The 15,637-nt window shown below is 38.4% G+C and overlaps 1 protein-coding gene across 1 annotated transcript in view; it reads left to right on the top strand.

Moving 5' to 3' along the window:
- Positions 1 to 3,300: 3,300 nt before the first annotated feature.
- The window catches only part of LOC122798736 (zinc finger protein 271-like), a 197,068-nt gene continuing 184,731 nt past the window's right edge, over positions 3,301 to 15,637 (top strand). The window contains exon 1 of the mRNA XM_044067839.1: positions 3,301 to 3,464. Within this exon, the coding sequence (XP_043923774.1) occupies positions 3,453 to 3,464 (12 nt within the window). The 5' untranslated portion in view covers positions 3,301 to 3,452. The remainder of the gene's footprint in view (positions 3,465 to 15,637) is intronic.

Below are 15,637 nucleotides of genomic sequence, written 5' to 3'. Positions count from 1 at the left end.
TTCAAGAAAGACTTTCAGGAAGATTGTTGGTGAATATACGTTATGGTTTGGAGGCAAGACTTAAGTAATTCCAAAGCAATAGTAGCTTGTGTCCCACAAACTACATGCTCTACAGATGTTAAATGCTATATGCTATTAGAGACATGCATACCAAAGGGAAACACATACCACAGTCTTGGAAGGATTCTGAATGTCATGTCTCCTGTAGCACTCTGGGTAATAGAAAGAGTAAGCCTGCATGTAAGCATTGTCCTTAGCTGTCCCTATGGTTTATAGCTGGAGAAAAGCCTTGACTGGTGCCTAATGTATTTGTGCAATGAGTATTAATCATGTAGCTACACCTACTTTATATTGTATTGATATCATAGAGAGCTTAATGTACAGGTGTACCTGCCTTTATTATATTCCTTATGGTGGGGGGTGGCGGGTCATCATAGGGATGTAATAGCTAAACTCTCTCAACTAGGCATCAATCCATATATTACCAGATGGATAGCACTCCCTCAACTGGGCATCAATCTGTATGTTACCAGATGGCTAGCAATCTGTCTCACTGATAGAACCCACCTAGTCACAAAGGGGAAGCCACCTCAAGCAGTAGACCCTTAATGAGTGGTGTACTCCAGGACTTGGGCTTGGGGCCTGTGTTTGGGATATACTTTTCTGAGGTGCAGGCCAAAACCAGTGATCTATGGCTGACCAAGTTTGCAGATGACTTAAAGCTGGGAGCTGTCATCAATCCCCCTAGTGATGTGTACATCCTCCAAGAGGGTTTCACTCAAACAAATGACTGGTGCCAGAAACATGGCCTCAGAGTGAATGCCAAAAAATGCATCATCCCCCTTTGGGAAGAGTGACGTCCCCACAAATTATCACATTGATAACAAACTCCTAAGCACACAATCATGAGGGCACCCAGGTTGATAGCAACCTGACTTTTGACCACCATATTGCCTCCATTGTATGGAAGGATTTCTACATGGCCCACCTCTTTAGGAAACTGTATCTCATCCGGGGACAAGGAGGTCATAACATCCCTCTATTCTTCCCTTATAAGACCCATTATTGAGTATAACGCCCCTTTCGGAATGTACCTCACAAAGCTCATGCAGCAGCTGGAGAGACCACAGAGGTTCCTCACCAGGAGAATTCAGGGCCTCAAACATCTACCATACACAGATGGACTAAAAGCCCTGTCCCTCTACTCAGTCTCCTACAGACTCCTTAGAGGTGTCTTCTGTCTGGCATACAAACCAATCTCAGACCCTGCCTTGATGGGACTGCTGCATATCTGCAAGCTAAGCTCCACTCGAGTAACCTGCACATCTGTCCTCAACCTGGTCTGTGACATCAATAGGACTTATTGGCGGGACAAATTTGTGTCCCAGAGACTCCCCCTTCTGTGAAATAGATTCCCTTCCCACGTCAAGCAGAATACCTCATTATACCTTTTTAAACGCAACCTAGATAACTGGATGGGGAACAGAAAATGCACCCCTGGGATTCCACCTATGTTCTTGCTGGACAGGGGCATTGGGTGCTGACTTGTCAGGACATGGGCTAAATTCTTGACTAGGCTTGTAAAGGCCTCAGGGCCAATAGCCTAGTAACTTCCTATGATGCTTCCTATGATCCTATGTACCTACCTTATACTGTATTGCTCAGTGGTGAAGCCTATCATATGGCTTTATCTCCCTGGTTATTGCAAATACTAACATACCTTGCCTCTTTAACTTTTCTCCCATTTGTTAACCATGTAGTGCAAAAACTTAAATAAGATGTCTCATTTGTTGTACGCTTCATGTGCACTATAACCTTGTGGCAGAGTTGTAGTATTTCTGGATTTGTAAACTATCTTCTAGACTGCTGCCCCCTCCCCAGAAGCCAGAAACTTCTGATTTGTGCACTAACCACCTGCGCTGTGACCCTCCCCCATAACTGTCATTTTCCCCACCCTACATATCTTAGATGCATAATTAAATACACAGAACATGTACTAAAATTTATATTAGAAACCTTTACTAGGACAGATATTTATACAAATAGCACATGCCATTGTGGGCACAGTTATTTATTTATTTGTTTGTTTGTTTGTTCGTTTGTTTGTTTGTTTTTTATTTTGCTTGGTGCCTTGTAGAATTTTATTTTAATTCATGTGTTTTGCTAGGTGCCTTGTAGTATTTTACTTTAATGTATGTGTTTTGAGGACAGGACATCTATTGCCCTTGTGCTACGTGAAACACTGCTGTCTTAAAATTAACATGTACACACATTAACATGTACACACAGAAGCTCTGTGTCTTGTACCAAATCAAACTGAACCTTATTAACCACTGGTTATGCCCATGTAGTAACCCAGACTAATCCTTCCACCACTTTCTCTGAACCCTACCTACATAACCTTTTGCAATTTAATTCCAGTTCTCTCTATGCCTTAGAGAGTAGACCTACCTAGTCTAATGTTTAGTCTCTACAACTCTCTTACACTCAATCCTCTACTAACTTTACACTTGCATAGATTGCTGCTTGCAGCATTAACTTGCTATCACATATAAAGATCTTTATAGACTTTCGTTATATTTCTTATTACATGCTGCCTTAAAGTTGCTATGCTACTGTCAGATAATGGGATGACTCACTGCTTAATACTGTACCTGGAGCTGTAATATTTGAGATTGTATTTTTTTATATATTTCTCTTTCTTAATAGTGCACCACTTCAAATTTGCTTATTGTTTAATCTTTTTTTCTTATTATTCTGCTACTTTAACACTATTTTTTTTTGTCTATAAAACATTTGTATTCTTTACCTTAAAATAGTGCTACACCTAAATTTGTTACTTTTTTACTTATTTGTACCTGTAGTTGCTAATATTTTGCTTATGTGGAGCTTTTCTACCCGGGCCTCTACTGAAAATGGACATATATCCAGTTAGACTAGCCCGGTCAACAAATGTAAAAAAAAAAAAAAAAATTCACCTTGTGCAAAACTCAAAAGGTGACTGGAGGGCTATTAAAACTTTCAAATTACTATCAATACTCTGATAAAATAACAAAGAATTCAGGAATCTGATGGAAATGCAAGTATAAGAAATCTGCTTTAGCAGTGCATTACATGCAGAACAGTTCCTCTCTGCTGGCAATATGTGAGGGAAACAGGATGTATGAATTCCATCTCATTTAATATTCCTCCTGTTCTTTCTGCCTGTATTTCTCTAATGAATATTAATTAGCTCATCAGATAGTGTAGGGAAGGATATCACTGACGGACAGGAAGGAAGCAATGAGACAAAACTTTTTCCAGGGACAGTGTAGATTTCTGTGTGGGAAATTGTAGCACTAAACTTGTATTTCTGCAGTAATTGTTACTGTGGTTTACAGCCCTGACAGACAGCTACTGCCTGACTTCCTGAACAGTGTCATTTGTGGTGCTGGAGATTGAAAGCAGGAATCATGAAGTTAGAGGTAAGAGCGCATGGGTGGATTTGCAGTCTCAAATTCTGGAAGGTAACAAGGCTTGTGTGTATGTGTGGTGCAATTTGTGTTGCTGGAGGAGGGGAATGAACAAGGAAACATAAACGTGAAGGTAAGGAATTATAAGTTTTAGAGAACTGTTGAAGAAAATAAATCATTTGAGGTTCTGTTTATTTTATTTAATGATCTATTTCTTTAACTCTGTTAAGCACTGTAGAACACTGCTGAAAAAAAAAATAACAGTTTCAGGTTCAGCCTGGGAAAAGTAGCAGGATGAAAAAGACATCATAACTTAATATATATAAATTGATAATAAAGTAAATTAAACTTATACATAATAAATATGTTCTGTATAGACATAAATGTTAAAGATAATATATTCACACACGCTCAACAAAACCGAAAGATTCCAGTTTAATTCATTTAAGAAGTAAAGAACTGTGCTTAAGGGTAAATTTCTTCTGAGTTACTAGCCAATTTATATATTTTTCTTGTTTAGCAGCGAGCAGTGACTGTTTGATATGGGGCTTGAGTAATTAATCACCAGGTTAGGTTAAAGCAACACTTTAAACTAGATTAGAAGCAAAAAATGGTGTTTAAGTATGCTGTCCATGGCAGACTTTAATTTTGTTTTAATTTTACATTTGTGCAGTTTGGTTATAAACTGATTACAACTAATCATTTGTAGGTACTGCCTAGGTACAAATGTTGATGTTTATTCGCCAATGCTCTGTTAAAACTGTTGGAAGTATTTAATTCTTAATGATTATGATTTTTTGTACTGGTATCAAAAATGGTAGTTGCCAATTTCCGGATTCCCTAGACCCTTCAAACCATTATTTCTAGTCCATATTGTGCTAAAGAGAAATCTAGCAGTGGAGGAAGTGCAGAAGCGTGAATCAGGAGTGTAGGTTTCCCTCTAGGCCAGAAAACATTGTATGGAAGGCTTTTTATGCTCTATGGCTTATGATGTTGTATTGAGTCCCATAAGTAGATACCAGCTTACAAAACCTTCCCTGAAAAATATAAATATCAGTGATGGCCAGAAATATGTCAAAACTTAATAAAGAAATAAAAAGCTGTAAGAAAGTGCATTGCCTGGCTAAAAGGGCCTCAACCCAAACATTATAAATTCTACTCTCCATCAAAAGCATAACTGCCAATATGAATTAACATATAATTGATTGGAATTACCTCCTCTAAAAAGGCAGATGTAAACTAGTTATGAGACATAGCCCCAGTTTGCAGAAAGCACATAGTTGTCCTATTACTAGGATAAAATTAATGTGAAAATCTGTTAGCTAAGAATCAACAGAATGGAACAAAAGGTTATACACTTGACACATTATATTCAGCTGTAGGGTAGAGAATATTCTGTTAAGAAAATCTGTAATTTTCTATCCAAAACATAAAGTGTGTGTATGTGTATATATATATATATATATATATATATATATATAAATTTTATTTATTTAACATTTGTTTACCAGGAAATTCCAACTTGGAATGAAGCCAATTTTCATCAGAGGCTCGGCGAGAAAAGCTCCAGATGTATTTCTTTGTAATGTGGGAGGAAACCCACACAAATACAGGGAGAACATGCAGACTCCACACAGAAGGCACCCCAGCCAAGAATTGAACTTGAGAACCTCTTGCTGTGAGGTGACAACTCTACCGTTGCACCACTGCGCCGTGTGTGTGTGTGTGTGTGTGTGTGTGTGTGTGTGTGTGTGTGTGTATATATATATATATATATATATATATATATATATATATATATATATATATATAAAATGTGCGTGTGTATTACACACACACACACACACACACACACACACACACATAGATGTAGGTATGTATGTAAATCACAATAATTGAAACAATCCTTATAAAAAACAGAAACATATACATTGCTTTTACTTTTATATGCTGTCTAAATGTGAAGAACAGAAACACCTGTTGTCATTTCTGCAGCTGCCCAATATACATGACAGCTTTCTGCACACGATCTGATTTGATTATGTTAAGCTCTTCATCAGCTGTTGTCCTTATTGTTGTGTTACTTTTACTTTTGTATACTACAAATGAATCTTCACTATTTACTGTATAGCACATTTAGACAGTTATCAAATGTAGTAGTAATCTAATTCATTCCTTGCGAAGTAACATAAATGAAATGTGTCACATGAGATTAAAGCTGAACAAATAAGACATACTTACAGCAGCAACAGCTTGTATAAAAAATAAATTGCTTCAGGCAGCATTTTTCAAGGTAGATCTGTGACCAGAGTAGGAGATGACATAGTAATACACTCTTCCCATTCAGAGGAAAGCAATATATTTTACTTTGTGCATGCCAGTATTTATGTCAATTGAAGAGGAAGGACTGTGTCTTTAAACAACTAGAAATACTGATACAATCAGCTAGATTCTCTGTCAGCCTAACATCAGTTAGTAAATGGTACTGACCCAACTGTAATGTTTCTTATTTGTTATTTAACCACTTATTTTTCCCAGCATAGATTCGTTTTGGATATCCGTTCATCGCAGTTATACATAAACATCAGTGCAGTTTGTTTTTAATCAGTTCCCACAGAATTTCCCATACTTCTAAGTTCATATTTCTGCTTTTTTATTTTTTTCAGCCCTGTGTAGCCTTAAATATGACACACATTGCATAGTTGAGGAAAAGAGGCATGAAATTATAATCTTAATGTGGAAGCGAGATTATCTTGCATTGACGCAGGAAGTCATATCTTAAAAGATAATGTTGATCAGTAGGTGTTATCTGATACATGTGGAGTCATGAACAGCACTTCCATAGAGTGCTGAATGATTGACAAAAAAGGAGTGAAACAAGTTTCACCAAAAGTCAGAGATATGTTTTTTTTTTCTTTTTGCAGGGGGAATGCCCCCCACACCCCTCCCCCAAACATAAACACACCTACTCCAAGGTTAAACGGGGGGAAAAAATTAAAAGTGTATCTCCATTCTGTCTGCAGGATTCTTGACCAAAGTAGATAATATGTGGATAATATTATATAAAAGAACCCAGTTAGGTCCATTTTACTTCACAAATTCCCAAGATATCAGTGCTTATTTTTGCCATCTTCTATTTAACCACTACATGTTTATCTTGCGGTGTTGCATGATTGCACCCGACACAAATAACTAGGCTCATGCAGATAGTCATGTTGATAAAAGTGCTCACCCCAGCTGAATGTATGCAACATTGTTTTTTTTTTTTTCAGTTTGCTGACCTCAGATTCAAGACCGCCCTAACAATTAATTTTATTTCTAACTTAGGATGTGTTGTCTCTAGTGATGCATTAAACTGTAGCCAGAATTCATGTGCATTTCAAAGTGCCATTAAGAATATTTGTTGGTTCTTCTTACTACTACATAGGTTTCAGCACCATTGTCTATGTGGCTGTCATTTCCTGATTGTGCTTATCCGTTACTCCTTTACTGACCTTTATGTTCATACTTCTAGCATACCTGTTATCCTCCATAGTGTTTACTTAAGGTCTCTGGTCAAAGAACCAGACTACTGTTATTTCAGGTAGACCAAACTTTGTTTTGGCACTGGGAAGAGAGTTTTTTAATAACCTGTTTTTTGTTAATTGCAGGCACTGCTATCCTGTAGATGTGCATAGTGGAAGTAAAAACAAACCCTCAAAATCTAATTACTGTCACAGCTTTAAAATGCTTAAGCTTGCTGTTATTTTCAAAACAATAAATGCTCTTACTAATGCGTGGCGGTTAACGTCGCCTCACAGCGAGAGGTTGTCCTGTTCGATTCTAGGCTGGGGTGCCTTCTGTGCGCAGTCTGCTTGTCCTCCCTATGTTTGCGTGGGTTTCCACTGGGTACTCTGGTTTCCTCGCACATTCCAAAGACATGCATCGGGAGTGTTTCCTAGCCAGGCCTCTATTGAAAATAGGCTCTGTCCTAGTTGAACTTTCCCGTTCTACAAATGTTAAAATAAATAATTGTCAATCCTCTGCTGAAATTTATGCTTTTGGTGTATTCTCACTGATATTACAGAAGTACCAACATTGTTTAAATTCTTCTTATTACTCATTCACTTCTTTATCTACTCTATTATTTTATCTTCGCTAGCCTTACTGTCTTGAATAGTATCTTAGACTCGAATAATTGGCATTCTGTATTCATGTTGAGTACCCATAATTTGTTGTTGTTTCTTTCGGCTTTTCCCGGTTAGGGGTCGCCACCGCGGAACTCCAGTCCGCTAATGATTGGCAATTGATTTTTACGTACTGAGTTGCCGGCTCTGAAGTACCCAGAATTTGTATATTTTATAATTTTTCTGTCAGCTTTTATACTACCCCTCAAAATTGAATGAGTCTTCAAACAAATTACCACCTAGTTAACAAATGGAGAAATGAAGCAATACATTTTTGAAACTCCTTTATTTTCTCATTTCTCATGGAAACTATGGTATAATGCCATAAACTTCAAGTTCATTCACTAGCAAGTGTTTGATCTTCTCTTGCAAATGCGCATGTATCAACCTGTAAACGCTTTGCTGTTCTTTACATGTTTGTGGTTAACTCTTAAAGTATGGTTCTTCAGATGCAACAGTATCATCTGTATTCTCCATGGTACCTTCTGCAAGGACCTTTTGAATACGTTTTGTAGTGGCTTATGGTCTGTCACTGCCCACACTTCTCTGATATCCATACACTGTTGCTGTCCAGCTCCTTTTCCATCTAATTTTGTTTATGTTCAGTGTCTGTGAATGCTTTTGACTCATAAACATTTGGGCTATTATCTTGTAAAAGTACAACTCTTATACCATTCTGACTGCATCTGCTTTTTTCAGTGGCCTGTTAATATCAAAATATTTGGGGTAGAATCTTCTCTCAGTAATCTCTTAATTCCTTCAAAAATCTTTTCCTTTTGTGGCTGCATTTTTGCGACTAATCCTTATTCCATAAACGTTATTAGGGGAACTGTTATTTGATATAAACTTCAAAATACACTTTATCATGTTATGTATTTATTTTATTTTACATTTGTTGTCCGGGATAGTCGGACTGGATTCATGTCCATTTGCAGCATAGGCCCAGGGAGAAATGCTCCAAACTTACAAACGGATAAAGACAACCAAGTTACAGTTTATGCACAAACATATTGTGTTAACATATAAGTTACAGTCTCACATTTCATGCCTATGAAGAATACAGTTTATATTCAGAAATATATACAAATATGTTACAGTTTCTCTTTTCAAACCTATCAGTCCAGCTATATACAGAGTATCTGCAGAGATGTTACAGTTTCTCTTTTCAAACCTTTTAGTGTAAGAGGTAAGTCGCTGTGAATAAAAAATTGCAGGGATATGGAAGTAGATTAGGCTTTAGTCAGGGTTAGAGCAAGGACATAACCAGTGAGTTTTAAAATACTGTGTTAGATTTTTTTTTTAACTGATTGAGGGAGAGTTTCAGAGTAAAGTCGGATGGGAGCGAATTCCATGTTTTCCCTACTGAATTTGCAAACAAAGATTCTCCAGATAGGGTGCTAGCTTTAACAGATTGAACCACAAGTTTTGTAGTGGAACGAAGTGGCCTAGTGTTTTTGTAGGGATGGATAATATTTTTAAGGGAGGGCGTTTTTTCTGGATGGTTGATCACCTTGAATGCTACAGTAAGTTGTTTATATTGCCATATTGTCACCACTTGCCAAAATCATGGAAAAATGTGTACACAAACAATTTGTACACTACCTTATTGAGAGCAATCTGTTAACCAGTTCACAGCATGGTTTCAGGCCCAAGCATAGTACTACTACTGCCCTCCTCTCTTTCACAGACACTATCAATCAAAACAGGAATGACAAAAAAATATCATCTGCACTCTTTCTGGATCTATCAAAGGCCTTTGACATGGTCAACCACCAACTACTACTCAACACACTAAAAACTCTCTACCTAGATAACAAAACTCTGGATTGGTTCTATGCCTATCTCTCTGATAGGAATCAAGCTGTACTCTGGAATAATAAACTCTCCACCCTCTTACCTAATTCCATAGGGGTTCCCCAAGGCTCCATTCTAGGACCACTTTTCTTTTCTATTTTTATTAATGATCTCCACAAAATTATCCCTGAGACCTCCTGCATCCAATATGCCGACGACTCGATACTCATTTGCTCGGACAAGTCACCAGTTGATCTACTAACTAAAACCCAAAACTGTTTCGCCGCAGTAGAAGAATGGTTGTTGGGTCGCCATTTGATCCTCAATCCAAAGAAAACCAAGCTGCTACTCTTCCATCTTACCCATAAACCTACCCACTTCCCCTTTACTGTACAATCCAAGAACGGGACTATTATCTCCCCTGACAACAACACCAAACTACTAGGTGTTACCATCGATAACAAACTTAGATTTGATTTGCATATCAATCAAACTATTAAAATAGTTAATAAAAAACTGGGGTCCTTATATAGAATAAAGTCCTTTCTGACTCCCATGGCAAAAGTGGCCATTGCCCAATCACATCTTCTCTCCACCCTCTTGTATGCCTCCCCCATACTCACTAACCTTAAAAAATCAGACCTAAACAAACTCAGCTGTTGTTATAATCATATTGCTAGATTTGCTTCAGGCACGCCCTATAAAACCCATCACTGTGTTAACCTACTTAACCTTGGTTGGATTGAACTACCAAACCTACTCAAGCATAACCAACTAACAGTAGCATTTAAAATTCTCAATCAACCAGACAATATTCCTGCATTGAGTAAGTTAATAACCCCCTACACAAATCTAAACAGTCTGCGCTCATCAAACATGTTACTTGTACAAACGATCAAATCCTGTAATCTAGGTGGTGACTCTCTGTTTGCCAATGCCATTGGCAAAATTTGGAACTCCCTTCCTCCCCAAATTACCAATGCTACCTCCCAAGACAAATTCAAGAAAGGTCTACTCTACCACTTTAAAACCCATTGGCTCTGCCAATGCTCTAAACCAGACTAATCCCTCACTTCCTCAGTCTCCATAGCAACATAGGGGTACCTTAGGTAATAAAGTATGTTCATCTATGAGCCTATCACGAATTAACTGGTATCTAAATGTGAATGTATTTTTTTCTTGATATGTATTAATTATCAAATGTTGTGATATGTTGTTTATCTAATATGAATGTAATTACTATCCATGTGGAGCTTTTCTCCCCAGGCCTCCGCTGAAAATGGACATGTATCCAGTCGGACTATCCCGGTCAACAAATGTAAAATAAAAATAAATAAAAAATAAATATTGAATTAGCCTGGGGAATTCTAGCCATCCTAAGAGGTTTAGGTTTTGACAATGGTGTGTCCTGTTGGTAGTTCCTGTGGTAAACCTGGCAATTTGATTGTAGCAGCTAGAGAGTTTGCTGAGATCAGTTTTGTTAGTTAGTGAGTATTGGCAAGGCATAGAGTAGAGTTGAAAGCAGATGGGTTTGGGCAGTGGCAGTTATAGATAGAGGGGTGAGAAAATGTTTGTTTTTGTATAGGGAGCCAAGTTTTTTATTAATGGTTTTAATAGTTTGGTTTACGTGCATATCATATTTGAGGTTGTCTATTATACCACCAAGGAGTTCGGTATACATATCTGGTGAGATTATGGTCCCATTGTTAGATGTTATAGTAAACGAAAGTTGAGAGGATTTGCGAGTAGGGGAGAAGAGCAATAGCTTTGTTTTATTAGGGTTTAATATCAGCTGTTGGTTAGAGATCCAGTTTTCCACTGTATTAAAGGTTTTCTGGGTTAAACTAAGGAGATCTTTTGGGGTAGAGGCTGAGCAAATCAGGGTGGAGTCATCGGCATATTGTATACGGGTTGTATCTGGGATTACAGTGTGGAGGTCATTGATAAAGAGGGAGAAAAGAAGGGGACCTAATATGGGGCCTTGAGGGACACCAAGGGTAATGGGGAGAAGGGTGGAGAGTTTATCTTGCCAAAGGACAGCCTACTGTCTACCACTAAGATAAGATTGAAACTATTGTATGGCATGGTTGTTTAGGGATATTTTCTTTAGGGTAAGTAAGAGTAGCTGGTGGTTAATCATGTCGAAGGCCTTGGAAAGATAGAGAAACAGAGCAGAAGATAGTTTGTTGTTGCTACAGTTGGAATTTATGACATTAGAAAAGCAGAGGAGGGCTGTGCTGGTACTGTGCTGTGGTCTAAATCCATGCTGGGAGTTGGGCAGAAGATTAGGTTGAATAAGATAGTGTAAGAGTTGTTTATGGATACACTTCTCCATAATTTTAGCCAGAGAGGAAAGGATAGTTATTGGTCTATAGTTTGACAGCTCAATGGAGCTGCCTCCTTTGTGGAGTGGTATGACATGTGATATTTTCCATATAGAGGAGGATAGAGTCTTCAGTTATGGTTCCGTTTATCAAAATAGAGACAGGGAATGCTATAACCTTGGCAGCTTTTTGCAGGTAGTCTGCAGGAAGGAGGTCAGCTGAAAGGGTGGTTGGTTTGAGTTTTTTAATTAGGGCTCTAATGAGTGAAGTCAGAACTTTTTGGAAGCTGAAGGAGAGAATGACAGTGGGTTTAAGGGTTTCAGCGTTAGGACAAGTGGGTTTAAGTTTGCTAGCAGCCTGGATGGTTTCTGTAAAGAAACTGTTGAAGGTGTTGGCAATGTACTCTGGCGATATTTGGGTTGGGACTGAGGATGTTGGAGTTGTGGATTGGCCTGGGTGGATGGGTTTGTTAATACCTGGCCAGAACTTCTGTGGCTTGTTGTGGTGTTTCTGCTTTAGTTGGAAGAAATTAGTTTTTTTTTTTTTTTGTCTAGTAATATGGATTTTTTTTGTATCATTCCTATATTGTCGAAATTTGAGTTGATCTTGTAGGGCTTGAGGAGTGCCAGGTGTTCCAGGCATTATTTCTTTGGATGATCTCTAGTTTGGTTTCTTTAGTGAGCCAGGGGACAATTTTTGTTTTAATTCTAATAGAGTGTGCAGGTGCATGGTTGTCAATGATGGTCAGGAATGTGTTGTTAAAGTGTGTTACTGCCTCATCTAGTGTTTTAGAGTTGACCAATTGCATAATTTTAGGTTCTTCTAAGAATTTATTAAGGTTGAAGTTTTTGTTATTTTTTATTGTTTTATAGGTGTGTAGATGTGGACATTCAACTTTATGCCTAATAGTATATGTTAAGAAATGATCACTTAGATCTTCAGGGAGAGTATCTGATTTGTACATGTGGTGGGGGCTATTAATTAGTATCCAGTCTAGGATACTTTATTTATTGTTAGCTTGCTGATCCTTGTAGAGGAGGTTATAGTTTGTGTAAAACCATGTAAGTTTACGTGGGTGGCTGGGGTCTCTGCAATGCAGGTATTCCAGTCTATATTGACGTCCTCCTAGAACAATGGTCTCTTGGAGGTAGGCATTGGATAGCCAGTAGAGGATGTCTTCTAGGGTCCCTGAGTTACTACCTTGGGGAATATAGACACATACTATGTTTATACATTTGTTTTTATTTATTTGTAGTTTGGAAATCATAATTTCTGCTTTGTTAAATATAGGTGGTTGAAGGTTGTCTAGAGTAATATTTAGGATAGTTTTGTAAAGAACAGCAACCCTTCCCCCTTTCCTGGTAGTACGATCTAGCCTGAGTATATTCTACCCTGGAGGTAGAATTTAATTATCTGGCGTAGTTGGTTTTAACCATGTTTCAGTCAAAGTATGTTGGGGGGAGTAGGTTGTCAGGGGGCATGGAGGTTGTGGACCTTATTGTTGATGCTTCAAATGTTTAAGTGGCAGGTCAGTAGTGAGTTTGGGCGGTCTATTTAGGCTTTGTCTTGTGTTTGGGCTGTTATGATTAGAGTTAGTGTTGTCTGGGGATGGTGGGCCAAGGTTGGGGTGGATATCCCCATCAATAGTTAGGGTGTGGGGCAAACTAGCTATGAGCTTTAGAAATTTATTTATCAGTTTTTGGTAATATTTAGTTTTGGTGTTAACATATGTGAGTATAACAGGGTGGGTGTTAGCAGGGCGTAAAGGAGTTGGTGTCAGTGGACACGAATGAGTGGGCAGAAAGGTTTGAGAGGACTGGGGTGGTAATAAGGCATTTGGGATGGTTGAATCTTACATGGGATTGGTTTTCATAGATGGTGAGAGAATAAAAGGTGATTAGTAAAGGTAGGGTGTAGAGTAGAGGTGGTATTTTAGAAGACTTAGTATGTATAAGAGACATAATGGGGGGGGGGAGTATACTCCTGGTAGGTAGGCAACCTAGGTGTAATAGTAGGTGGGGAGGTAGTGGAAGGGGTGGGTTATAAATTAATTCCTGTAAATGGTTGGTGAAGGGGAGGGGTGTGGCTGAGGGGTTATAAAATCAGAGGAATTGAAGGTGAGTGGGAATAGGGGGCAGGGAGAGGAGTGAAGCGAGCATCGAGGGTGAGCAGAACGGGGCTTAACCACACCAGAGGAATCCTCAGAGCCTGTGATTAAAGGAGCCTGTCATTAAAGTAAGAGGCTTTTCCTTGCTTTTCTTACTTGCTTTAAATTCTAATATGTGTTATGTATTTAAACACAGACAGCACCTTTAACAGTCCAATTTGGTGGAAAGGTTTAGCATTAGGAACCTTATTCAAGGGTTGGGAAGTTTGGTGCTGTTGACCCAGTTTGGCTGAATTAAACAGTTTAAGCAGAAAGACTTTAGAAAAAATAGTAACCTTAGTTAAGTTTGTTATTGAGGGTAGAGCAGTGTGGCCTTCCGTTTTTTTTTTTTTTCTTTTTTAAATGCCCAACTGGATGCAGTCCTTCTAACTGTGTGAGCCTTTCAGGGTGGGAACCGTGAGAAGAGATAATACCTAGTAATAGATATTTAGTGTTAGCTCATCACCAGTAGTATAACTATAGCAAAAAACAGTAGAACAAATGGCAAGGCTAGATCCATCCATCCATCCTCAGCCCCTTTTCCCATTTTTGTACATGAGGTTGGGGTGTCACATCAACAGTGACAATCATATCTATGAACTTTATTAATGTCTGTCATCTGAGCATTCCAGGATAGCAGCTATATCATTATCAAAACAGGATCAAATTAAGGTGGTTCTGTTCAGTGCCGGATGTTTAAACAACCTTGAGGCACTCCTTCATTTGGAAGGCGTCCATGTATATGCAGTCACTGAAACATGGTTTAAATGTCCAGCTGACATGCCCTCCATGCTTAGGTTCACTGCCTGCCATGCTTTCTGACCCAGTGGCAATTATGGTGGTGTATCCATATTTGTCAGAGACCATATAATCTTTGGATAGATTCCTAGAGACCTATAAATTTAACTTATTAAACTTCAAATCACACCATGCAAAATCAAATCACACCAAGTAAAATCAACTATCAGTTTATTGCCTATTTACAGAATCCATTCCATGACTCCAGAAGTCCACATTCGATTCCTAAACGTCATGGATGAACTTGCTGTATGAATTTCATCATTACCTAATAGCTGTCTGGAGTACCTACGCCACCAATGAAGGATGTGCTGAAATGTTTTCAGACATAATAAATATAAATTCAGTGGTATGGATGAACTACTGTAGCAGGGCTAGCCACCCAGCCATGTAAACCTTGGCTCTAGATGATTGTCACTGTTGATGTGACACCCCGACCCTATGTGCAGAAATGGGAATAGGGGTTGAGGTTGAATGGATGGATCTAGCCTTGTCATTTGTTCTACTGTTGTAGCCTTCTTTGAATCTGGTTTTAGCTTTTTGTACATTAGAATATGTCAGTTTTTTATTATCTACTTGCTATGTTTAAAGCCTTCTGTGACATGAGAAACGGGTTTCTATAGTGCTTCAAATGCTGCTGAAACGCAAAAGTGGCAGTTTGAGGAAATTGTACCTTCCCGCTGACATATTAAATATGCATGGCTTTGGAGTCATTAGAACATCTCGGATATTGCTGAAATGTCAAATGGCAGTTTTGGGAAACTATACCTTCCCACTGGCTTATTAAATGTTCATATTTTGTGGCCATTGCTATGCAGCTTAATCCCTATTAGCATGTAGCATAGTGAGGGTTCTCAAATTAGCTATTGCTGAGCGTACGTCTTCAACAAGTACAATGGGTACTGCTATCTCCTTTTATCACTTTAGAAAGGTCTTGCATGTCTATACATTTGCAAG

Source organism: Protopterus annectens, chromosome 3.part1 (genome assembly GCF_019279795.1).
Source record: "Protopterus annectens isolate FY-2018-M chromosome 3.part1, PAN1.0, whole genome shotgun sequence".
In the NCBI taxonomy this organism is placed as follows: domain Eukaryota; kingdom Metazoa; phylum Chordata; order Ceratodontiformes; family Protopteridae; genus Protopterus; species Protopterus annectens.
Note: the sequence above shows the minus strand (reverse complement) of the source record. Positions and strands in the feature narration are given on the sequence as shown.